Below are 26,355 nucleotides of genomic sequence, written 5' to 3' on the forward strand. Positions count from 1 at the left end.
GGAAGATTTACAAGTTGGGGAAGATCAAGGAAGTGTTCTGACTCAGGCCAACAGAAAACCGAGAGCCCAGGGAGGGGAGTATGACTACACTCCCGAGGAGGTGAAGAAGTGGAGGACAGATCTCAGAAAAGGGAGGCGGACGCTTGAAAGGAACTTGAAAACAACTTTCGACAGTTCAAATGAAGTGGAAAAACTGGAAGTTGACCTGGAAGACAACATCAGGAAGAAACAACCGGAGGCTGACCACCCTTTAACTGCTGCTTTTCAGGTCAGGGTGGAAGAAGCTGGTGGGGTAACTGCGTCCCAGATTGAGATGGCCAGGAACCCTGAGTCAGAACGGCTGAGGCTGTGGCGAGAGTTGAAGGAGTCCCTGAAGAAGCTGACGTCTCGACTGCAGGAGGTTGAAGGGGTAGCCCCGGCTAAATGTTTCAGTTTGGAGAAACTCAAACAGCAGCTACCGAGCGAGGGAATGAGGAAGAATACGGATTCGAAGGATGATGTGCTTGACATGTGGTACATGCTGCCTTTCACTAACTTCCCCGTCATTGAGGAAGAGACCCTTGGCCCTTCTCCCACTGAGTCAGGTGTAGTGGGGAGGGCTAGCTGTGGGCAGTCTGAGTTATGGCAGGACCAGGAAGGAAAAGAAGCGGGGCCCCGAACGCAGGACAGGGGGCTCTGAGTTGTAATGGTGGCCTGAGTGAGAGGGGAGTTGGCAAGTAGGCCCAAGGTATCCCTAGTAGTGTCTGAGCCTTTAGGGTTTAGGTGAGGGGGTACGGAGGACTCAGAGGATTAGGAAGCTCTCAGATAGGTTGGCCTATGTAGCGCCCGTGGACGGGAGGAAGGTCCACTGTTTGGGGAGCAATGTCACTGTGTGTATCTGGATGGGTTTCTGTGTCTGTAGGACTGGTTGGCGAGTTACTTAGAAGTCATGAGGACATGACTTTATTTGGTGGGGGGAGATTGTAAGGGTTTTTTTTTACGTCACTGTGTAATCTAATTAAAATGGATTCTTTGTTATGTTAACTGCTGAGAAAGTCCTCCCGCTAGCAGTGTGTTTGGATCACGTTACTGTTAAGAAGATGTTATAAACCAATAGGGATAGTTGTTATGCTTTTGGTGTGTCTGTAAGATATTGTATGCGCGGGGTTTTGGGGAAAATGGCGAGAGAAAGAGACAGAGGATGGACCAGGTGCTGTGAGTCTGCTAACGGGGTTGGACCCCAAGCGGGGCATTCGGCAAGGGGAGGAGATGGAGACGGACTCATGTGGAGCATCTGGTCGACCACCGTTGTTGGTCCCAGGCAGTCTTTCGAGGTGGTCTGAGGGGCAGGGTGAAGAAGAAGGGTCCTGAGCTCCAACTGTTTGTGCACGAAGAGATTGAACTTTGATAAGTGTGGCGCCTTTTATTTTCCTTTTATATTTTATTCTCTGTTAATTATATAGTTCCAGTAATATCTATAAACTGTAAATCATTTAATTGTATCTGGTGTATTGTCTGTTATTTGGGTGGGGTGAGGTACATCACACAGCATCCACACAAACTAATTACCCGGTTTGGCGGGGCCACGTTACCCTGTGAGTTCACACGGCCTCCGCAGAGCCTCACCGCACACAGGGTGACGTGGATGAGGAAGGATCCCTACCGACACATCGTCACATTCATGCGTTATGAACATGGATCGTGGGCAGCGGAAAACGGAGTGACTCGGTACGAGCTCGTCCGGGACTCAGAGCGAGGAAACGCCTCGATCAGGATAAAGCAGCTGAGTGTGGAGGACAGTCACAGCTACCTGTGTCTGGCTGAGTTCAGGAAAATGAACCATGATTATTCATCCTATGGAGACCACGTCAAACCCCCATTTATCCATGTGTTCCAGAGTGAGATCCAGCTGCAGGTCAGACCAGGTAAGAAATCATTGACCCATTCTGCAGGGTATGGGGAGGATTTGGGAGTGCGGGGGCGGGGGGAGAAGTGAAGCCTGCTACCATTATCCTTTCTCTAATCAACCCCAACCCCAGGTTTATTGTCTGTGCCCGAGTGAGATCTGACTGTAGATCAGACCTGGAAAAGAACCTGTCGCCACATTCAAATTCAAGTTTAATTGTCAATCAGCCACACATGCATACAGCACAACCAAACACTGTTTCTCCAGGGACAAGGTGTAAAGCAGAGTAGCAACAGCACACAGTACACATCGTTACGATAGCAGAAAAGCATACAGTCACAAAAACACATAATATAGCCCAAGTTCCTGAGTGTTCTGGCTTGTAGCTTGATGGCAGATTGGATATTGTCCTGGTCCAGCTTGTCTCTCACTAAGTGAACACTGGAGGGCAGCACTGAGCAACAGAGGAAGGCATCACCAATGGGAGGGGCCTGTCCCCCACCCACTACGGACTCCAGCACGTCCACGGAGGCCTTTGCTCTCTCCCACACCGTCTCGGCATCTTCTGCAGTGTTCAGGGATGGGTCGGGATCTCCAGCACCCGTTGTATTATGTGTCCAGACTCTGGGACTGAGTGTTATGTTGGCCACTCCCAGCCTCGGCTGGTGATGAGTTCCGTTTCCCCACCACATCTCCATCTCAGACGGTCCTTCACACAGGGTGGCCCCCAGACCTTCAACGGGCCCCCGGTCGGGGCCTTGCCTGAGCCTGGGAGGAATGAGTGGATTCTAACGGAGGATCAGGAAGCTTCCCAGAGAAGACACACACCCAATGTTTCAGGAAGAGCTTCTTCCTTTCTGCCGTCAGGTTTCTGAATGGACAGTCAGAAAATGGAGGACCAGCTCACTTTTTCTCCTTTTTTTCTCTCTTTTTGTGCTACTTATTTAATTTAAAATTATACATGTGGATATATATTTCTTACTGTAATTTACGGTTTTTTTATAAATATGTATTGCAATGTATAACAGGGTGGCAGGGTAAAGATATATCTTTACCAAAGGAGGTGTAAGACACTCCTTCCCTCCGCTAGCCTTCACTTTACCCTTTGGCGAGGTGTCGCCCCTGCTTAGCCCCCGATCAGGGTCACGTGAAGCCCTGAGAGCAGGTGGTGGATGGTCGTGTGAGCAGCCGGTGCAGATCACCAGTCCTGGTGATGTGATACCAGGCAGACAATCTCTGAAGAGTATTGATAATGGCTGGGGTCACCCGTCTTGTAAGGATACTGCTCAGAAGAAGGCAATGGCAAACCACTTCTGTAGAGAAGTTTGTCAAGAACAACCATGGTCATAAACAGGAGAAAATCTGCAGATGCTGGAGATCCAGAGGAACACACACGAAATGCTGGAGGAACTCAGCAGGTCGGGCAGCATCTATGGAAAAAGATTGAAAGGTTCATTTTATTGTCAAAGTATGCACGCAGAATGCAACTCTGATATTCAACTTCTCCAGATAGCCATGATATACAGAAAACACATGGGATTCATTATGAAAGAAGACGTCAACACCCCTCCCACATGAAAAGTAAAAGTAAAAAAGTAAAAAGCTCGCAAACCTCAAACACCCTCCCAACTCCTTCCCTCACACAAAAAACAATACATCATCCCCTAGAACCCCAACCCGCCAATCGACAACAAGAAAGAAAACAGAAACTGAAGGAGAGCAAAATAAACTACCTCATAAATTGACACTTTTGTTCGGTATAATCCCTCAATTTATTCCTGGTATTTCTATATCAGACCAACATGTAATTACATTTGTTACATTATTGGCCAGAAGGGCTATTTTATTGAAATGGAAAGATGCCTCTGCTCCCACTTTGATATAATGGTTCCCTCAGGTGATGTTATGTCTTAGTTTGGAAAAAATCAGAAGTCGAACTTTTGATCTTTGATTTGACTTTGAGAAAAGGTGGGGTTCTTTTGCCCACTACTGTCATTTGATTTGAGTTAATTAAGATGGTTCCCTTCTGATTCTTGTATAAATGGAGTTGAGTTGGCGGATTGATGTTTTATCTTTTATGGAAGTTTGTATGGCGTATAGCTCCGTGGTTGTGCTCCCAATGGGTTTTTTTGGAGGTTTTTTTTGTTAGTAGGGGTTTCATTTTGTTTTAGTTCTTAAGGGTTCTTTTTCGCTCCTTTCTTTTTTCCAAAAAATTAGTTTTAACATTTTATTTTTTCTTATTATTATTGTTTAGCTTTGTTAATCAGTTATTTGATCATTTAATTTCTCATTGTACACATTGACACGTTGACTTGATTAGTGTATTTTTTTTTGTTGATCTTCAATAATAATTAATAAAAAAAGATTTATAAATGAAAATGAGTCCTGATGAAGGAGTCAGCCTGAAACGCCAGCTGTTTACTCTTCTCCAGAGATGCTGCCTGGCCTGCTGAGTTCCTCCAGCATTTTGTGTGTGTTAGTCATGGTTCAGAGACTGTGATTGCCCACATCACACAACACAGCACACACTGATGATGATGATTGCAATGTACTGCTACACAAAACACAAGCCAGTGAAATTATCCGAATCCCCATTGTGATTCTGCAGAACGTCAGGGGGAGGAGGCAGACAGGACACGATGACAGGACTCAAACTGTGACATTGATCAAGACAGAAGCCAGCCTCCCCTCTGTGGATTCTGTCTACACTTCTCCCTGCCTCTGTGAAACAGGCTGCAAAATCAAAGCCCCCTCCCATCCACCCTGGTCATCCTCTCTTCTGCCCTCTCCCATTGGGCAGAAGATACAACAGCCTGGATGCACGGAGCACCAGGCTGAAGGACAGCTTTTATCCTGCAGTTATAACGACTGAGTGGTCCCCGAGTACGATACGATGCACTCTTGACCTCATTGTTTATTTGTTTATTAATTTAGAGACACCGCACGGAACAGACCCTTCCGGCTCAATGAGTCCCACCACCCAGAAACCCACCGATTGAACCCACCACAATTCACAATGACCAATTAACAATGAACAATTTACAATGCCCAATTATATAAAAAGTTAAATTAAATAATTCGTGCAAAAGGAGAAAAAAGGTCGTGAGGTAGCGTTCATGGGTTGAATGTCTATTCAGAAATCTGATAGCGGAGGGGAAGAAGCTGTTTCTGAAACATCGAGTGTGTGACTTCAGGCTCCTGTACCACCAGCCTGATGGTAGCAATGAGAAGAGGGCACGTCCTGGGTTATGGGGGTCCTCAGTGATGGACGCCTCCTTGTTGAAGCATCTCCTTTTGAAGATGTCTTGGATGTTAGGTAGGCTAGTGCCCATAAGACCATGAGGCATGGGAGCAGAATTAGGCCATTCAGCCCATTGAGTCTTCTCTGCTATTTCAACATGGCCGATCCATTTCCCTCTCAGCCCCAATCTCCTGCCTCCTCCCCATATCACTTCACACCCTGACCAGTGAAGAGTCTATCAACCTCCGCCTTCAATATACCCAATGAACTGGCCTCCACAGCCACACGTGGCAACAAATTCTACAGATTCTTCACTCTCTGGCTGAAGAAATTCCTCCTCATCTCCATTCTAAAATTGAACTGACTTGATTTCTCACATCTTTTAAATGTATGGGGAGTAAAAAACTTTATGTTACATCTCTTCAAATGTGCAATTATAGTAATTTATAATGTATTGTGTACAGCAGGATAGTCAGTATAACATAGAAACACAGTAGTGTCAACATGAATTAAGCATTCTGATGGCCTGGTGGAAGAAGCTGTCCCGGAGCCCGTTGGTCCTGGATTTTATGCTGCTTTCTGTCAGATCGCTGGCTGGTGGTAAGAGTGGGCTCCCTCACCTCTGTCCCTCTGACCCTCAACACAGGTGCCCCTCAAGGCTGTGTACTAAGCCCCCACCTTTGCTCTCTGTATACCCATGACTGTGTCGACAGCCACAGCTCCAATCTGCTAATTAAATTTGCTAACGACAATGCACCCTGTATTCTGAGGCTGTGTTCTCTGGGTTAAGACTCCCCACCATAGGAATACTCTTCACATTCATTCTATCAAGGTCTTTCAGCATTCAATTGGTTTCAATCAGATCCCCATCATTCTTCTGAATTTCAGTGAGTACAGGCCCAGAGCCCTCAAACTCTCCTCATATCAGAAGTTTTGAGAGGAGGGGACTTCAATCAGGTCCACTGCCCAAGGATAAAAGGCAGCAATGGGTCACGGTGGTGAAAAAGAGCTTTGAACAGTGACCATTTGGTGTTTGGGATCGTTACATTGTAGTGAACTGTGTTATCACACTGTACTGAGTAGTATTGTTACACTGTAGTGATCAGGGTTGTTACACTCTACTGAAAGGTTTGTTACACTCCAGTGATTAGCGCTGTTACACTGTTGCCTCTAGTGTTACACTGTACTGATTAGTGTTGTTACACTGTATTGATTAGTGTTGTTACAGTCTACTGTGTAGTGTTGTTACACTGTACTGATTAGTTTGTTACACTGTCGTAACTGGTGTCATTACACTGTACTGACTAGTGTTATTACACTGTGCGGAAAAGTGTTGCTACACATAATGACTAGTGTTGTTACACTGTACTGATTAGTGTTGTTACACTCGTTTCTAGTGTTACTCTGCAAAGACTCATGTTTTACATGAGTAGTGATTAGTGTTGTACTTTACTCTTGTGTTGTTACACTGTACTGATTAGTGTTGTTACACTGCAGTTATTTATGTTGTTACACTGTAATGATTTGTGTTGTTACAGTGTACTGACTAGCATTGATACACTGCAGTGACTAGTGTTACAATGTATGGTTCAGTGTTGTTACACTGTATTGATATGTGATGTTACATGGTAATTCTTAGTTGTACTGAACTGACTAGTGTTTTATACTGTACTGAATAGTGTTGTTACTCTTTACTGACTAGTGTTGTTACACTGTATTGAATAGTGTTGTTGCATTCTTGTGATTAATGCTGTTACACTGCACTGATTAGTGTTGTTACTCTGTAGCAATTTATGTTATTACCTGTACTGATTAATGTTGTTACCTGTAGTGACTAGTGTTGTTACACTGTAGTGATTAGTGTTGTTACTCTGTAGTGATTTATGTTGTTACCTGTACTGATTAATGTTGTTACCTGTAGTGATTAGTGTTGTTACACTGTAGTGATTAGTGTTGTTACTCTGTAGTGATTTATGTTGTTACCTGTACTGATTAATGTTGTTACCTGTAGTGATTAGTGCTGTTACACTGTACTTACTAGTGTTGTTACACTGTATTTTGTGTTGTTACATTCCAGTGATTAGTGCTGTTACACTGTACTTACTAGTGTTGTTACACTGTATTTTGTGTTGTTACATTCTAGTGATTAGTTCTGTTACACAGTACTGCTTAATGTTGTTACCTCTCCGGACTAGTTGTTGCACTGATCTGACTGGTGTTTTAATTCTGTACTGATTATTCTTGTTACACTGTACTGCTTAGTGTTATTACACTGTCACCATTAGTGTAGTTACACTGTTGGGATTCATTTTGTTACACTGTTGTGATTTTTGGTGTAACAGTGTACTGACTAGTTACACAGTACTGACCAGTGTTTTTAAACTGCAGTGATTAGTGTTGTTACACTATTCCGATTATTGCCGTGATACTCTACTGATTCAGCGTGTGTCCTTGAGCAAGGCACTTAACCACACAATGCTCCAGTCTACCCAGCTGAAAAATGGGTATGGGCAAAAACGCTGGGGTTAACCTTGTGATAGACTGCCGTCCTATCCGTGGCGGTGGGGGGGGGGAGTCTCATACTCTCAGTCACTTCATGGCACAGAAACCGGCATAAGCACCTGCCTGATGAGCCACAAAGGCTCGGGACAGGACTTTCACTCTGCTGATTAGTGTTGTTACACTTCAAAGATGCTGGTGAACGCAGCAGGCCAGGCAGCATCTCTAGGAAGAGGTACAGTCGATGTTTCAGGCCGAGACCCTTCGTCTTCGACTGACGAAAGGTCTCAGCCTGAAACGTCGACTGTACCTCTTCCTAGAGATGCTGCCTGGCCTGCTGCGTTCACCAGCAACTTTGATGTGTGTCGCTTGAATTTCCAGCATCTGCAGAATTCCTGTTGTTAGTGTTGTTACACTGTAGTGATTAGTGTTGCTACACTGTACTGACTAGTGTTGTTACACTGTAGTGATTAGTGTTGCTACACTGTACTGGCTAGTGTTGTTACACTGTAGTGATTAGTGTTGTTACACTGTTCTGATTATTGCTGTGATGCTGTGCTGATTACTAGTGTTACACTGTAGTGATTTGTTTTGTTGCCTTTAGTGACTAGTATTATTTCACTGAATTATATTGAATTGAATTGACTTAATAACTTACAACCTTCATACACTGCACAGACTAGTGTTGTTACATCGTTGTGACTAGTGTTGTTAGAATGTACTGATTCGTGTTGTAACAGTACTGATTAGTGTTGTTACACTGTATGATTAGTGTTGTTACACTGTAGTGATTAGTGTTATTACACTGCACTGATTGTTGTTATACTGTACTGGTTGGTGTTGTTACACTGTACTGATTAGTGTTGTAACACTCGACTGTTTGGTGTTACACTCTCCTGATTAGTGTTGGTGTCAATTGGTTCAACAACTGAATGGTTGAAGGGAATTAGCTGTTCCTGAACGTGGTGGTGTGAGATTTAGGCTTCTCTACCTCCTGCCCGATCGGACTGTTTTATGTTCGAAAGAGTTTCTCTTGTTGGAATGGTTTGCAATTAGTCAGACACATGTGGGGGTGTTTTCATTTGGGAGGGTGCTGAGGGGAGTTTTTATTATTTTGTAGACTGGAAATTTTGTCAGTGGTTAAACATGTTTGGTGGTGGTTAACTGATTTATTCTGGCACCTGTCCTTCCCTCAGCTCCCGGCGAGAGTGTCTCTGTGATGACTGGAACCGAGGGAGCTTCGGCCACGTTACCCTGTGAGTTCACACGGTCTCCGCAGAGCCTCACCGCACACACGGTGACGTGGATGAGGAAGGATCCCTACCGACACATCGTCACATTCAGGCGTTATGAAAATGGATCGTGGGCAGCGGAAAACGGAGTGACTCGGTACGAGCTCGTCCGGGACCCAGAGCGGGGAAACGCTTTCATCAGGATAAAGCAGCTGAGTATGAATGACAGTCACAGCTACCTGTGTCTGGCTGCCTTCAGGAAAAAGAGCCATAATTATTCATCCTACAGAGACCACGTCAAACCCCCATTTATCCATGTGTTCCAGAGTGAGATCCAGCTGCAGGTCAGACCAGGTAAGAAACCATTGACACATTCTGCAGGGTATGGGGAGGATCTTGGGAGTGGGGGCGGGGGGGGAGAAGTGAAGCCTGCTACCATTATCCTTTCTCTAATCCACCCCCACCCTGGGTTTATCGTCTGTCTCCGAGTGAGATCTGACTGTAGATCAGATCTGGAAAAGAACCCATTGTATTATGTGTCCAGACTCCGGGACTGAGTGTTATGTCGGCCACTCCCAGTCTCGGCTGGTGATGAGTTCCGTTTCCCCACCACATCTCCATCTCAGACGGTCCTTCACACAGGGTGGCCCCAGACCTTCAACGGGCCCCCCGGCAGGGCCTTGCCTGAGCCTGGGAGGAATGAGTGGAGTTCTAACGGAGGATCAGGAAGCTTCCCAGAGAAGACACACACTCAACATTTCAGGAAGAGCTTCTTCCTTTCTGCTGTCAGGTTTCTGAATGGACAATCAGAAAGTGAGGACCATCAACTTTGTCTCCTTTTTTCTCACTTTTTGTTCTCTCTTTCTGTGCAACTTATCTAATTTAAAATTATTTGATAGATATTTCTTATTGCAGTTTACAGATTTTTATTAATATGTATTGCAATGTATTGTAGGATGGCAGGGTGAAAATACGTCTTTACCAAAGGAGGTGTAAGACACTCCTTCCCTCTGCTAGCCTTCACGTTACCCTTTGGCGAGGTGTAGCCCCTGCTTAGCCCCCGATCAGGGTCACGTGAAGCCCTGAGAGCAGGTGGTGGACGGTCGTGTGAGCAGCCGGTGCGTATCACCAGTCCTGGTGATGTGACACCAGGCAGAGAGTCTCTGAAGAGTACTGATAATGGCTGGGGTCACCCGTCTTGTAAAGACACTGCTCAGAAGAAGGCGATGGCAAACCACTTCTGTAGAGAAATTTGCCAAGAACAACCATGGTCATAAACAGGAGAAAATCTGCAGATGCTGGAGATACAGAGCAACATACACAAAATGCTGGAGGAACTCAGCAGGTCAGGCAGCATCTATGGAAAAAGGTTGAAAGGTTCATTTTATTGTCAAAGTATTCATGCAGAATACAGTTCTTATATTCATCTTCTCCAGATAGCCATGATGTACAGAAAAACCATGGGATTCATTAAAAGAAAAGACGTAAACCCCCCTCCTACACGAAAATTAGAAAGAAAGAAACTCACAAACCTCAAACACCCTCCCAACTCTCTCCCCCACACAAAAAATAATATATGGTTCCCCTAGAACCCCAACCCACCAATCGGCAACAAGAAAGAAAACAGAAACTGAAGGAGAGCAAAATAAACTACAGTCCAATAATCCCATCAGTCTCAGAATTTTGATTCTGCAGAACATCAGGGGGAGGAGGCAGATAGGACACGATGACAGGGCTCAACCTGTGACATTGATCAAGACAGAAGCCAGCCTCCCCTCCGTGGATTCTGTCTACACTTCTCCCTGCCTCTGTGAAACAGGCTGCAAAATCAAAGACCCCCTCCCATCAGCTGGTACATCCTACGAGCCAGTACATCCTTAGACCGTGGAGGAAACTGGAGCACCCGGAGGAAACCCACGCGATCACAGGGAGAACGTACAAGGCGGTGCAGGAATTGAACTCTGAACTCCGACACCCCGAACTGTAATAGTGTCACGCTAACGGCTGTGCTACCGTGGCACCCCACTTCGTCATGGCCCTGCTCCTCACTGCCTGCCCGCACTGCACTTTCTCAGTAACTGTCACACTTTATTCTGCACTCTGCTGTTGTTTTCCCCTGTACTGCCTCAGTGTACTGATGTGATGAAATGATCTGCTCGGACAACAAAGTTTTTCAGTTCCCCAGCTACTTGTGACAGGAATGAATCGACGACCAGTTCACCTCTCGTGCTTGCTGAAGAGTTGTCGAATCTCTTGACCTGCAATTTTTTTCTCCTCTATGTGTTAAGCATGGAACATACAGCACAGTACAGGCCATTCAGCCCATCTGTAACTTACTCCAAGATCAGTCTAACCCTTCGCTCCCTTCAAAACCCTCCATTTTCTATCATCCATCTATGTAAGAGTCTCTTAAATGTCCCTAATGAATCTACCACTACCATCAACCCCAGCACCCACCACTCTTTGTGTAGAAAAACTTACCTCTTACACCCCCCCCATACTTTCCTCCAATCACCTTAAAATTATGCCCCCTTGGGTTAGCCATTTCTGCCCTGGGAACGTCCATGTGTAATTTAAAATTAAATATTAGATAATTATAAATTACATGTATAAATTTAAATTAAGTAAGTTGCACAAAAAGAAATAAAAGGAAAAAAAGGGAGTTGGTCCTCACTTCTCTGATTGTCCATTCAGAAATCTGACGGCAGAAAGGAAGACTCACAACACGCTGGAGGAACTCAGCAAGTCGGGCAGTATCCGTGGAAACAATGAGTCGACGTTTCAGGCCGGAACCCTTCGTCAGGACTGTAGAGGGAAGGGGCAGAGGCCCTATAAAGAATGTGGGGGGAGGGTGGGAAGGGGAAGGCTGGTAGGTGCCAGGTGAAAAACCGGTAAGGCAGAAAGGAAGAAGCTCTTCCTGAAACATTGAGTGTGTGTCTTCTCTGGGCACGTCCTGGGTTATGGGTGTCCTTAGTGATGGATACCTCCTTGTTGAGGCGTCTCCTTTCGAAGATGTCTCGGATGTTGGGTAGGCTAGTGCCCATGAGACATGGGAGCAGAATTAAGCCAGTCAGCCCATCGAGTCTTCTCTGCTATTTCAACATGGCCAATCCATTCCCCTCTCAGCCCCAGTCTCCCTCCTCCTCCCCGTATCACTTCACGCCCTGACCAGTCAAGAATCTATCAGTAAATATACCCAATGAACTGGCCTCTGCAGCCACATGTGGCAACGAATTCTACAGATTCGTCACTCTCTGGCTGAAGGAGATCCTCCTCATTTCCATTTGAAAAGGGCATGCCTCTATTCAGAGGCTGTGTTCTCTGGTCTTCGACTCCTCACCATAGGAAATGTCCTCCCCTCAACCACTCTATCAAGATCTTTCAACATTCAATAGGTTTCAATGAGATCCCCATCATTCTTCTGAATTGCAGTGAGTACAGGCCCAGAGCCCTCAAACTCTCCTCATATCAGAAGTTTTGAGAGGGGGGGACTTCAATCAGCTCCACTGCCCAAGGGTAAAAGGCAGCAATGGGTCACGGTGGTGAAAAAGAGCTTTGACCAGTGACCATTTGGCGTTTGGGATTGATTAGTTGGAGCAAATTAAAGGAAGGCAGGGAACGAGCAGTGGCCATCGTCACAGAGGCAGTCGTCTGAGTGGACAGAGTCAGAGTGGTGATCTCGAGGCTTTAGCTCTTTGAAGCTTCCATGAGGAGAGGCTTCACTCAGAGAAAGCAAAGGAAAGAAAAGCTCAGGTTTTCCATCTCTTCTTTATATCTGCTGAAGACAATGGAGATGCTTGGTAGGATAGTGGAATGCTCCTCTTGTGGGATGTGGGAAGCCAGGGAGACCTCCAGTGTCGCTGACGACCACAACTGCGAGAAGTGCATCCAGCCGCAGCTTCTAACAATCTGGGTAAAGGAAGTGGAGCTGGAACTGGATGAATCCTGGATCATCCGGGAGGATGAGCGGGGGATGGAGAGGATGTATAGAGAGGTAGTTACACCCAAGGTGCAGGACACAGGAAACTGGGTGACAGTCAGGAAGGGAAAGGGGTTAAGGAGCCAGTGCAGAGTACCCCTGTGGCCACCCCCTCAACAACAGGTACATCACTTTGGATACTCTCTGCGGGGTGGGAGGTACAGAGGGATAACCTAACAGAGGAAAGTCACAGCAGTCGGGTCTCTGGCATTGAGTTTTGCCTCTGTGACTCAGAAGGGAAGTGGGGAGTAGAGGCACACTGTGGTGATAGGGGAGTCGTTACTTATGGAAACGGACAGGAGGTTCTGTAGTGAGAATGAGATTCCCGGATGGTACGTTGCCTCCCGGGTGCCAGGGTCAGGGATATCTCAGCATTCTGAAGTGGGGAGAAGAGGCACGCTGTGGTGATAGGGGATTTGTTAGTTATGGGAACGGACACCCTAGAAGAGTGCTTTCTACAGTGCATCTATAAAAATTAGTGAGGGTTTTAGGGGACAGGTCAAATCTCTTTAGCTTTCTCAGGAAGTAAAGGCGCTGGTGGGCCTTCTTGGCAGTGGACTCTGCTTGGTTGGACCAAATCAGGTCATTTGTGATATTGACCTCGAAGAACTTAAAGCTCTTGACCTGTTCCACTTGCGCACCGCTGCTGTAAATCGGGTTGTGCGGTCCGACACGCAGGTGCTGCACGGTGGGGTTTAATCTAGAGTTGCAGGGGGATGGGAACCAGAGAGCTAGAGCAGTTAGTGGGGAGGTTGTGGAGGCAGATGTTCATAAAACCTCAGACAAAGTTAGGAACCAAAAAATTGAGCATGGTGTGACAAAATCGTAAAGGACTGGAGGTGTTGTGTCTGAATATGCACAGTATACGGAATAAGGTAGATGAACTTGCAACACAGTTACAGATTAGCAGGTATGATATTGTAGGCATCATGGAATCATGGCTGAAAAATTATAGCTGGGAGCTTAATGTCCAAGGATACACATTGCATCGAAAGGATAGGCAGGGAGGCAGAGGGAGTGGCGTTGCTCTGTTGGTAAAAAAAGAAACCAAATCATGAGTAACAGATGCTCTCGGGTCGGAAGTTGTTGAATCATTGTGGATAGAGCTAAGGAACTGCAAGGATAGAAGGACGCTGTTGGGAGTTGTATACAGACCCCCAAACAGTAGTAAAGATGTGGCCTATTAATTACAATGGGAGATAGAAAATGCATGCCAGGGAGCAATTTTACAATAATCATGGGGGATTTCAATATGCAGGCATATTGGGAAAATCAGGTTGGTGCTGGATTACAGGAAGGGGAAATTTTAGAGTCCTATGAGATGGCTTTTTAGAGCAGTTTGTGTCTGAGTCCACTAGGGGATCAGCTGTTCTGGATTGGGTGTTGTGTAATGGACCAGAATTGATTAGAGAGTTTAAGGTAAAAAAAAAACCCTGAGGGAAAGTGATCATAATATGATCTAATTCATTCTGAAATTTGAGAAGGAGATGTGAAAGTCAGATGTATCAGTATTACAGTGGAGTAAAGGGAATTACAGAGGCATGAGAGAAGAGTTGGCCGGAATTGATTGGAAACGAACTCTGACAGAGATGCTGGCAGAACAACAATGGGTGGAATTTCTGGAAGCAATTCAGAAGACACAGGATATATTGTGGAGTATTATGTGTGCAGTTTTGGTCCCCTAATCTGAGGAAAGACATCCTTGCCATAGAGGGAATACAAAGAAGGTTCACCAGATTGATTCCTGGGATGGCAGGACTTTCATATGATGAAAGACTGGATCGACTAGGCTTGTACTCGTTGGAATTTAGAAGATTGAGGGGGGATCTGATTGAAATGTATAAGATCCTAAAGGGATTGGACAGGCTAGATGTGGGAAGATTGTTCCCGATGTTGGGGAAGTCCAGAATGAGGGTCACAGTTTGAGGATAAAGGGGAAGCCTTTTAGGATCGAGATTAGGAAAAACTTCTTCACACAGAGAGTGATGAATCTGTGGAATTCTCTGCCACAGGAAACAGTTGAGGCCAGTTCATTGGCTATATTTAGGAGGGAGTTAGATATGGCCCTTGTGGCTACGGGGATCAGGGGGTATGGAGGGAAGGCTGGTGCAGGGTTCTGAGTTGGCTGATCAGCCATGATCATACTGAATGGTGGTGCAGGCTCGAAGGGCCAAATGGCCTACTCCTGCACCTATTTTCTATGTTTCTATGTTTCTATATACATCCCAAAGAGGAAGAAGTATTCCAAAGACAAGATGACACAACCGTGGCTAACAAGAGAAGTCAAGCCAACATAAAAGCCAAAAAGAGGGCATATAATGGAGCGAAAATGAGTGGGAAGTTAGAGGATTGGAAAGCTTTTAAAAGTCAATGGGCAATTTAAAACGTCATTGGTAAAGAAGGAATATGAAAGTAAGCTAGCAAATAATATTAAAGAATATACCAAAAGTTTCTTCAGATACATGGTGTAAAAGAGAGGTGAGAGGTGATACTGGACCACTGGAAAACGATGCTGAAGAGGTGGTAAAGAGGGACAGTGAAATGGCGGATGAACTGAGTTAGTATTTTGCATCAGTCTTCACTGTGGAAGACATTAGCAGTATTGTGGAAGTTCCAGGTGTCAGGGGTCAAGTGTGTGAAGTTATCATAACTAGAGAGAAGGTTCTTGGGAAACTGAAAGGTCTGAAGGTAGATAAGTCACCTGGACCTGATGGTGTACACACCAGAGTTCTGAAAGTGGTGGGTGAAGAGATTGGGGAGGCACTAGTAATCATCTTTCAAGATTCACTGGATTCTGCAAAGGTTCCAAATGACAGGAAAATTGCAAATGTCACTCCACTCTTCAAGAAGGGAGAGAGACAAAAGAAAGGGAACTATAGGTGAGTTAGTCAGTGGTTGGGAAGATGTTGGAGCTGATTATCAAGGATGTGGTCTCAGGGTACTTGGAGGCAATAAAATAGGCTGTAATCAGCATGGTTTCCTCAAGGGAAAATCTTGCCTGACAAATCTGTTGGAATTCTTTGAAGAAATAACAAGCAGGATAGACAAAGGAGAATTGGTGAATGTTGTGTACTTGGATTTTCAGAAGGCCTTTGACAAGGTGCCGCACATGAGTCTGCTTTACAAGCTATGAGCCCATGGTATTCCAGGAAAGATACTAGTTTGGATAAAGCAGGGGCTGATTGGCAGGAGGCAAAGAGTGGGAATAAGGGGAGCCTTTTCTGGTGGGCAGCTGGTGACTAGTGGTGTTCCACAGGGGTCTGTGTTGGGACTAATTCTTTTTACGTTATATGTCAGTGACTTGGACGATGAAATTGATGGCTTCGTTGCAAAGTTTGCAAACAATATCAAGATATGAGGAGCAGGTAGTTTTGAGCAAGTAGAAAGGCTACAGAAGGACTTGGGCACATGAGGAGAATGGGCAAAGAAATAACAGATGGAATAGTGTCGGGAAGTGTATGGTCATGCACTGTGGTAGAAGAAATGAATGGATTGACTATTTCTAAATGGAGAGAAAATACAAAAAACTGAGACAAAGGGACTTGGGAGTCCTTGTGCAGGATTCTCTAAGGGTTAATTTGCAGGTTGAGTCTGTGGTGAGGAAGGGAAATGCAATGCTAGCATTCATTTCAAGAGGAGAAGAATATAAAAGCAAAGATGTATTCACTAGAATTCAGAAGGATGAGGGGTGGCCTCATTGAAACCTATCGAATGGTGAAAGGCCTCGATAGAGTAGATGTGGAAAGGATGTTTCCTATGGTGGGAGGGTCTAAGACCAGAGGACACAGCCTCAGAATCGAGATGCGTACTTTTAGAACAGAAATGAGGAGGAATTTCTTTCGCCAGAAGTGGTGAATCTGTGGAATTCTTTGCCATAGGCAGCTGTGAAGGCTAAATCTGTATGTATATCTAAGGCAGAGGTTGATAGGTTCTTGATTGGTCAGGACATGAAGGGGTACAGGGAGAAGGCAGGAGACTGGGGCTGGGAGAAAAGTTGGATCAGGCTTGATGAAATGACAGAGCAGATTCAGTGGGTCAATGGGCCTAATTCTGCTCCTATATCTTATGGTTTTATATGATAACCTCGGAGTTATCCTTGGGAACCTCCTTTGAACCCTCTCCAATGTCAGCACATCCTTTTTCAGATAAGGGACCAAAACTGCTCACAATACTCCAAGTGAAGCCTCACCAGTGCTTTATGAAGCCTCACCGTTACATCCTTGCTTTTATATTCTAGTCCCCCTGAAACGAATGCTGTTCTGTGGCCAAGTAGAGTGCAATACATTTAAAAAATCACAATAAGTTAGTTACAATAAGAAATATCTAGAAATAAATAACAAGTGCAAAAAGAGAGCAAAATGATGAGGCCGTGTTGATGAGTTCAGTGTTCATGATAAACAGAGTAAGAGGTGGAAAATTTCTTAAATGCATCTATTTTAATGCTAGGAGCATTGTAAGAAAGGTGGATGAGCTTAGAGCATGGATTGACACCTGGAAGTATGATGTTGTGGCTATTAGTGTAATGTGGTTGCAGGAGGGGTGCGATTGGCAACTAAATATTCCTGGATTTCATTGCTTCAGGTGTGATAGAATCAGAGGGACAAGAGGGGGAGGTGTTGCATTGCTTGTCAGAGAAAATATTACAGCGGTGCTCTGGCAGGATAGATTAGAGGGCTCGTCTAGGGAGGCTACTTGGGTGAATTTGAGGAATGGGTAAGGTGTTGTGACACTTATAGGGGTTTATTATAGACCACCTAATGGGGAGCGAGAAATGGAGGAGCAAATTTGTAAGGAGATATCAGATATTTGTAGTAAGCACAAGGTTGTGATTGTGGGAGATTTTAATTTTCCACACATAGACTGGGAAGCCCATACTGTAAAAGGGCTGGATAGTTTGGAGTTTGTCAAATGTGTGCAGGATATTTTTTTGCAGCAATACACAGAGGTACCAACTAGAGAAGAGACAGTATTGGATCTTCTGTTAGGGAATGGGACAGGGAAGGTGACGGAGGTATGTATTGGGGAGCACTTCGGGTCCAATGATCACAATGCTATTAGTTTCAATGTAATTATTGAGAAGGATAGGTCTGGACCCAGGGTCGAGATTTTTGATTGGAGAAAGGCTAACTTTAAAGAGATGCAAAAGGATTTAGAAGGAGTGGATTGGGACAATTTGTTTTATGGGAAGGATGTAGTAGAGAAATCGAGGTCATTTAAAGGTGAAATTTTGAGGGTACAGAATCTTTATGTTCCTGATAGGTTGAAAGGAAAGGTTAAAAGTTTGAGAGAGCCATGGTTTTCAAGAGATATTGGAAACTTGGTTCGGAAAAAGAGAGGTATCTACAATAAATATCGGCAGCAAGGAGTAAATGGGATGCTCGAGGAATATAAAGAATATAAAAAGAATCTTAAGAAAGAAATTAGAAAAGATAAAAGAAGATACGAGGTTGCTTTGGCAAATAGGGTAAAAATAAATCCAAAGAGTTTCTACAGTTATATTAGTAACAAAAGGATAGTGAGGGATAAAATTGGTCCCTTAGAGAATCAGAGTGGACAGCTTTGTGTGGAACCAAAAGAGATGGGGGAGATTTTGAACAATTTCTTTTCTTCGGTATTCACTAAGGAGAAGGATATCGAATTGTGTAAGGTAAGGGAAACAGGTAGAGAAGTTATGGAAACTAATATGATTAAAGAGGAAGTACTGGCGCTTTTAAGGAATATAAAGGTGGATAAATCTCCGGGTCCTGACAAGATATTCCCTAGGACCTTGAGGGAAATTAGTGTAGAAATAGCAGGGGCTCTGACAGAAATATTTCAAATGTCATTAGAAACGGGGATGGTGCCGGAGGATTGGCGTAATGCTCATGTGGTTCCATTGTTTAAAAAGGGTTCTAAGAGTAAACCTAGCAATTATCAGCCTGTAAGTTTGACGTCAATGGTGGGTAAATTAATGGATAGTATTCTTAGAAATGGTATACATAATTATCTGGATAGACAGGGTCTGATTAGGAACAGTCAACATGGATCTGTGCGTGGAAGGTTATGTTTGACAAATCTTATTGAATTTTTTGAAGAGGTTACTAGGAAAGTTGACGAGGGTAAAGCGGTGGATGTTGTCTATATGGACTTCAGTAAGGCCTTTGACAAGGTTCCACACGGAAGGTTATTTAGGAAGGTTCAATCATTAGGCATTAATATTGAAGTAGTAAAATGGATTCAGCAGTGGTTGGATGGCAGACACCAGGGAGTGGTGGTGGAAACTGTTTGTCAGATTGGAGGCCGGTGACTAGTGGTGTGCCTCAGGGATCTGTACTGGGTCCAATGTTGTTTGTCATATATATTAATGATCTGGATGATGGGGTGGTAAATTGGATGAGTATGTATGCAGATGATACTAAGATAGGTGGAGTTGTGGATAATGAAGTAGGTTGTCAAAGCTTGCAGAGAGATTTAGGCCAGTTAGAAGAGTGGGCTGAAAGATGGCAGATGGAGTTTAATGCTGGTAAGTGTGAGGTGCTACATTTTGGTAGGGCTTATCAAAATAGGACATACATGGTAAATGGTAGGGCATTGAAGAATGCAGTATAACTGAGGGATCTGGGAATAATGGTGCATAGTTTCCTGAAGGTGGAAGCCCATGTGGATAGGGTGGTGAAGAATGCTTTTGGTATCCTGGCCTTTATAAATCAGAGCATTGAGTATAGGAGTTGGGATGTAATGTCAAAATTGTACAAGGCATTGGTAAGGCCAAAGTTGGAGTATTGTGTACAGTTCTGGTCACCAGATTATAGGAAAGATGTCAACAAAATAGAGAGAGTACACAGAAGATTTACTAGAATGTTCCCTGGGTTTCAGCCCCTAAGTTACAATGAAAGGTTGAACAAGTTGAGTCTTTATTCTTTGGAACGTAGAAGGTTGAGGGGGGACTTGATAGAGGTATTTAAAATTATGAAGGGGACAGATAGAGTTGCTGTGGATAGGCTTTTTCCATTGAGATTAGGGGAGATTCAGACAAGAGGACATGAGTTGAGAGTTAAGGGGCAAAAGTTTAGAGGGAACTTCTTTACTCACAGAGTGGTAGCTGTGTGGAACGAGCTTCCAGTCGAAGTGGTAGAGCCAGGTTCGATATTGTCATTTAAAGTAAAATTGGATAGCTATATGGACGGAAAAGGAATGGAGGGTTATGGGCTGAATGCAGGTCAGTGGGACTAGGTTAGAGTAAGCGTTTGACGCAGACTAGAAGGGCCGAGATGGCCTGTTCCCGTGCTGTAATTGTTATATGGTTATATATGAGTTCATGGACCATTCATAAATCTGATGGTGGAGGGGAAGAAGCTGTTCCCAAAACATTGAGTGTGAGTCTTCAGGCTCCTGTGCCTCCTCCCTGATATTAGCAATAAGAAGATGGCATGTCCTGGGTGGAGGGGGTCCTTCATGACGGATGACACCTATTTTCAAAGACAGTGGGATAGGTACATGGATAGAATCACAAGCAAGTTAATTATCACTTAACTATTTTGTGAAATTTGTTGTTTTGTTGCAGCAGTGTAGTGTAGGAAATAAAAATTACTACAAGTTACAAAATTAAATGAATAAATAGTATGAAAGAGGAAAGATTTGGAGGGTTATGGGCCAAAGGCTTGCAAACTGGACCTTGGATGATGACCTTGGTCAGTATGGACCACCGGACCGAAGGGTCTGTCTGGCTGTACAGTCTGTCTCTACAACTCGAGTATCGGTCGGGAGAAAACGCCAGGGTGCAATGACAATGGAAGCACTGTACTGAGGTCTGGTGTTAAAGCTGCTCTCTGTCTCACAGCAAACTCCAACTCTCACATTTATGTGCTGCTCGTTCTGGTTCCCCTGTTCCTGGTCTGTGTCCTTGCAGCCTCCTGGAAGAAGAAAGGTGAGCGGAGAACTGGTGACAAGTGAAGATGACTGTCTCTCTCTATGAAGGAGAGTGGCTGGGGGAGAGAGTCGGTGGGCTATGTGAGGGATTCAGTGGGTGGGGGGAGTCAGTGATGGGGGGAGTGTGTGGGCTGTGGGTGGGGAGAGTGTGGGATGCGGGAGGGGATTGAGTGGATGGGGGGAGTCAGTGATGGGGGAGTGTCTGCGGGATGTGGGAAGGGATTCAGTGGGTAGTTTGTGATGGGAGAGTGTGTTGGCTGTGGGAGGGGATTCAGTGGGTGGGGGACTCAGTGACAGGGGAGAGTGTCTGTGGGATGTGAGTGGGGATTCAGTGGGTGGGGGGAACTGGTGATGAAGGAGAGTGTCTGTGGGATGTGGGAGGGGATTCAGTGGGTGGGGGGAGTCAGTGATGGGGAGAGTGTCTGTGGGATGTGAGTGGGGTTTCAGTGGGTCGGGGGAGTCGGTGATGGGAGAGTGTCTGTGGGATGTGGGAGGGGATTCAGTCGGTGATGGGGGAGAGAGTCCGTGGGCTGTGGGAGGGGAGTCAGTCGGTGATGGGGGAGAGTGCCTGTGGGCTGTGGGAGGGGATTCAGTCGGTGATGGGGGAGAGAGTCTGTGGGCTGTAAGAGGGGATTCAGTGGGTGGGGGGAGTCAGTGATGGGGGAGAGAGTCCGTGGGCTGTAAGAGGGGATTCAGTGGTGGGAGGGGGCAGAGTTCCTTTGGTTTACGAACCTTTCTTACTCTGCACTTCTTGGTACACAACACGGATTTCAGTTTTTAAATATAATAATTATCGTCTTTTTATTTCTTTAGTTCACCTCTGGCTGATGGGTCGCATCAGAGGTACTAAAAGGTAAGGTCAATCGATACGAAGACAAGGATTAGAGACCAGGCTGGGTTGAATGGGAGGTCTGTCACCCACAGGTCAAGCACAGCGTGCTGACTTTGTTCAGAGATCTGATTAGTCACTGGAGGCCTGTGACTAGTGGAGTCCCGCAGGGGTCGGTGCTGGGTCCTTTGTTGTTTGTCACCTATATCAATCATCTGGATGATAATGTGATTAACTGGATCAGCAAATTTGCAGATGACACCAAGACTGGGGTTGTAGTGGACAGTGAGAAAGACTATCATGGCTTGCAGAGGGATCTGGACCAACTGGAGAAATGGGTTGAAAAATGGCAGATGGAACTGAATGTAGACAAGTGTGAGGTGTTGCACTTTGGGTGGACCAACCAGTGTCCGTCTTACACGGTGAATGGTACGGCAGTGAGGAGTGTGGTAGAACAAAGGGATCTGAGAATACAGGTCCATAATTCATTGAAAGTGGCGTCACAGGTAGATACGGATGTAAAGAAAGCTTTTGGCACGTTGGCCTTCATAAATCAATGTATTGAGTAAAGGAGATGGATGTTATGTTGAAGTTGTTTAAGACATCAGTGAGGCGTAATTTGGAGTATTGTCTGCAGTTTTGGTCACCAAACTACACAAAAATGTAAATAAGGTTGAAAGAGTACAGAGAAAAGTTACAAGCACGTTGCCGGGTCTGGAGGACCTGAGTTATTGGGAACATAGAAGACTGAGAGGAGATTTGATAGAGTTATATAAAATTACGAGGGGTACAGATAGAGTAAGTTCAAGCAGGCTTTTTCCACTGAAGTTGTTTTATTGTCTGTGCAGAACATTTCATTGCATTGCAGTTGTTATATATATACAATAGTTAAATTTTTTAAAGTTGTGCAAAAAAAGGTAGTGAGTTAGTGTTCATGGGTTCGTTGTCCATTCACAAATCCGATGGCAGGGGGTAAGAAGCTGTTCCTGACTCGTTGAGTGTGTGTCTTCAGGCTCCTGTATCTCCTCCCTGATGGTAGCAATGAGAAGAGGGCGTGTCCTGGGTAATGGGGGTCCTTAACGATGGATGCTGCCTTTTGAGACATCGCTCCTTGAGGATGTCCTGGGTGCTGGGGGAGGCCAGTGCCCATGATGGAGCTGATTGAGTTCACAGCTTTCTGCAGCTTTTCAATCCTGTGCAGTAGCTCGGGGTGTCGGAGTTCAGAGTTCAATTCCTGCACTGTCTAGAGTTGTCTGGAATTTCCCCCATACCAGATGGAGATGGAGACAGTCAGAATGCTTTCCATGTTACATCTGTACAAATTTGCTGGAGTCTTTGGTGACATACTAAATCTCCTCAAACTCCAGTGAAATATAGCCCCTCCCCCTCTCCTTCCCCCTCCCACTCTCAAATCTCTTACTATCTCTTCTTTCAGTTCGTCCTGACGAACGGCCCCGGCCCGAAACGTCGACTGTACCTGTTCCTATAGATGCTGCCTGGCCTGCTGCGTTCACCAGCATTTTTTGTGTGTGTTGCTTGAATTTCCAGCATCTGCAGATTTCCTCGTGTCGTAGCCCCACTGTATTGTCGTCTTTGTAACAGTATTGATATGTCGGGGCCACGATAGACTCTCAGAGATGTTGACACCCAGGAATTTGAAATTGCTCACCCTTTTCACTTCTATCCCCAAGAGGACTGGCACGTGTTCCCGTTCTGAAGTTCACAGTCAGCTCTTTGGTTTCACTGGCATTGAGTACAAGGTTGTTGCTGCAACACCACTCAACAAGCTGATCTAAATCACTCCTGTACGCCCCCTCGTCACCTCCTGAAATTCTTCCAACTATATTTGTGTCATCGGCAAATTGATCGATGACATTTGAGCTGTGCCTAGCCACACAGTCATGGGTGTAGGGAGCAGAGCAGTGGGCTAAGCACACACCCCTGAGATGCACCAGTGTTGATCATCAATGAGGAGGAGATGTTATTTCCAATCCACACAGATTGTGGTCTTCCAGTAAGGAAGTCAAGGATGCAGTTGCAGAGCGAGGTACAGAGGCCCAGGATTTGGACCTTGTTGATTAGAACTGTAGGAATGATTGTGTTAAACACTGAGCTGTAGCCAATAAACAGCATCCTGGTGTAAGTATTAGCATTAACAAGAGAAAATCTGCAGATGCTGGAAATCCAAGCAACACACATAAAATGCTGGAGGGTGTCAGCCCGAAACATTGACTGTCCTCTTCTCCAGAGAAACTGCCTGGCCTGTCGAGTTCCTCCAGCATTTTGTGTGTGTTGCAAAGTATTAGTATTGTCCAGGTGATCCAAGGCCGTGTGGAGAGCCAATGAGATCACAGCGGCTGTAGACCTGTTGTGGCGACAGGCAATTTGCGATGGGTCCAGGGCCTTGCTGAGGCAGGAGTTAATTATAACCATAACCAACCTCTCAAAGCATTTCATCACCACAGATGTGAGTGCGACTGGACGATAGTCGTTAAGGCAGATCTCCCTGCTCCTGGGCACTGGTGTGATTGTTGCCCTTTTGAAGCAGGTAGTTGCCATACCAACACAGCGTATGTACACATTGAGGTGGTGGCATCCATTAGTCTCGCGAGACCATGGATCTGCGCCTGGATTCTCCAGGGTGCAGGCCTGGGCAAGGTTGCATGGAAGACCAGCAGTTGCCCATGCTGCAAGTCTCCCCTCTCCAGGACACCGATGTTGTCCAAAGGAAGGGCAAGGGCCGATACAGCTTGGCACCGGTGTCATCGCAGGAGTTGTCAGGGCAAGGTTGAAGACAACATTGGACTGCCTTAGGGACTCCAGTTCCGGATTTGTCCTGAGGGTTTACTCCCGAAGCCTTTCCCATGAGTGGGTATGGCCGCAAGGCAGTGGAGGTTTGAAATGGACTGCCTTCCCAGGCTGACGAGCTCCATCTACCCGAAGCACTGGTTTTAAGGTGCCAGGACCCACCTTCGCCCCTTCTCCTGTCAATGGAAACAGTTCAGCCAGGCTTAGAGGCTAAGCCACACGAGAAGGCCAGGAGTTGGACTTGGTTGTCAGAGGCTATTTGAGGTGCATGCCGTAAGGAGCACTTTTAGATAGTGGGAGCTTGTCCCCACTACCACCCCTTGGCTTGACAACCTTGGAACCACACACATTGAGGTGGTACAGGGGAAAACAATGACAGAATGCAGAAAAAAGTGTTACAGCTACAGGGAACGTGCAGTGCAGGCTGACAGTGAGCTGTAAGGTGATGACGAGATCGGCTGGGGGATCTGCAGTTGATTCTCATTGTACAAGTGATCTGTATAGAAATCCGGTGACAGCGGGTAGAAGCTGTCATTGAGTCTGGTGGGACGTGCTTTCAGGCTGTTGTATCTTCTGCCCAGTGGGAGAGGGGAGAAGGGAGAGTGCCCGGGGTGGGTGTGGGGGGGTCGTTGATTACATTGGCTGCTTTACTGACACAGAGGGAAGTGCAGATAGAGTTCAGGGAGGGGTGACTGGTTTCTGTGATGTGTCCACAACACTGTGCAGTTTCTTACGGTCCTATCAGACCAGTTGCTGTCCCCAGCCCTGAGGGAACCACTCACGGAGATCAGAATTTTCCAGGGCTGAAATGCCCTGACTTCCCAGAAATGGAGAGTGTCATGTGGACGAGTTGTTTTTGATATTTCCATGTCTGCACAGGGGTTTATCAATTCACTGATAATTACCAAAAACCATAGGAGCAGAATTAGGCCATTCAGCCCATCGAGTCTGCTCTGCCATTCCATCATGGTTGATTTACTATACCTCTCAACCCCAGTCTCCTGCCTTCTACCTGTAACCTTTGATGCCCTGACTAATCAGGAACCTATCAATCTCTGCTTTAAATCTACCCAATAGTTTGTCCTCCACAGCAGTCTGTGGCAATGAATTCCACAGATTAACCACCCTCTGGCTAAAGAAATTCTTCCTCATCTCGATTCTAAATGGACTTTTTTGGATTCTGAGGCTGTGCCTCCTGGTCCTAAACTCCCCACTACAGGAAACATTCTCTCCACATCCACTCTGTTGAGGCCTTTCAATATGTGACAGGTTTCAATAGATCCACCCAACACTTTGAAATCTGCCTTTGCCTGGTGTGGGGGGAAGGTGACTGCAGTTTATCACATTTCTGACACAGTTATACAGCCGGGACACAGGCCCTTCAGCCCAACTGCATGCCTGCCCCCTTAACCCTTGTTATCAATGTGCCTTCCAAATACCTCTGAAATGATGTAACTGTAGGTCCCTCTGCAACTCGTTCCACACACCCACCACCCTCTGTGTGGAAAACAACAGGTGGCAGAGAGGAGTGCCAGGGCCGGGGGGGGGCAGAGAAGGAGTGCCAGGGGTGGAGGGTGGCAGAGAAGGAGTGCCTGGGTGGAGGGTGGCAGAGAAGGAGTGCCAGGGGTGGGGGGGCAGAGAAGGAGTGCCTGGGTGGAGGGTGGCAGAGAAGGAGTGCCTGGGTGGAGGGTAGCAGAGAAGGAGTGCCAGGTGTGGGACAGGTGGCAGAGAAGGAGTGCCAGGTGCGGGGTGGCAGAGAAGGAGTGCCAGGGGTGGAGGGTGGCAGAGAAGGAGTGCCAGGGGTGGGGGGGGCAGAGAAGGAGTGCCAGGGGTGGGGGGTGTCAGAGAAGGAATGCCAGGGGCAGGGGGGGCAGAGAGGAGTGCCAGGGATGGAGGATGGCAGAGAGGAGTGCCGGGGCGGGGTGGCAGAGAAGGAGTGCCAGGGGCGGAGGGTGGCAGAGAAGGAGTGCCTGG

The 26,355-nt window shown here is 46.0% G+C and overlaps 1 protein-coding gene across 1 annotated transcript in view; it reads left to right on the forward strand.

Moving 5' to 3' along the window:
* The first annotated feature begins 1,624 nt into the window (after positions 1-1,624).
* LOC134347359 (uncharacterized) overlaps positions 1,625-26,355 on the forward strand; it is an 80,611-nt gene continuing 55,880 nt past the window's right edge. Inside the window, exons 1-4 of the mRNA XM_063049751.1 lie at positions 1,625-1,904; positions 8,822-9,211; positions 20,656-20,742; positions 21,558-21,597. Coding sequence (XP_062905821.1) covers positions 1,625-1,904; positions 8,822-9,211; positions 20,656-20,742; positions 21,558-21,597 — 797 coding nt within the window. The remainder of the gene's footprint in view (positions 1,905-8,821; positions 9,212-20,655; positions 20,743-21,557; positions 21,598-26,355) is intronic.

The sequence above is a fragment of the Mobula hypostoma genome, chromosome 5 (assembly GCF_963921235.1).
Source record: "Mobula hypostoma chromosome 5, sMobHyp1.1, whole genome shotgun sequence".
Lineage (NCBI taxonomy): Eukaryota > Metazoa > Chordata > Chondrichthyes > Myliobatiformes > Myliobatidae > Mobula > Mobula hypostoma.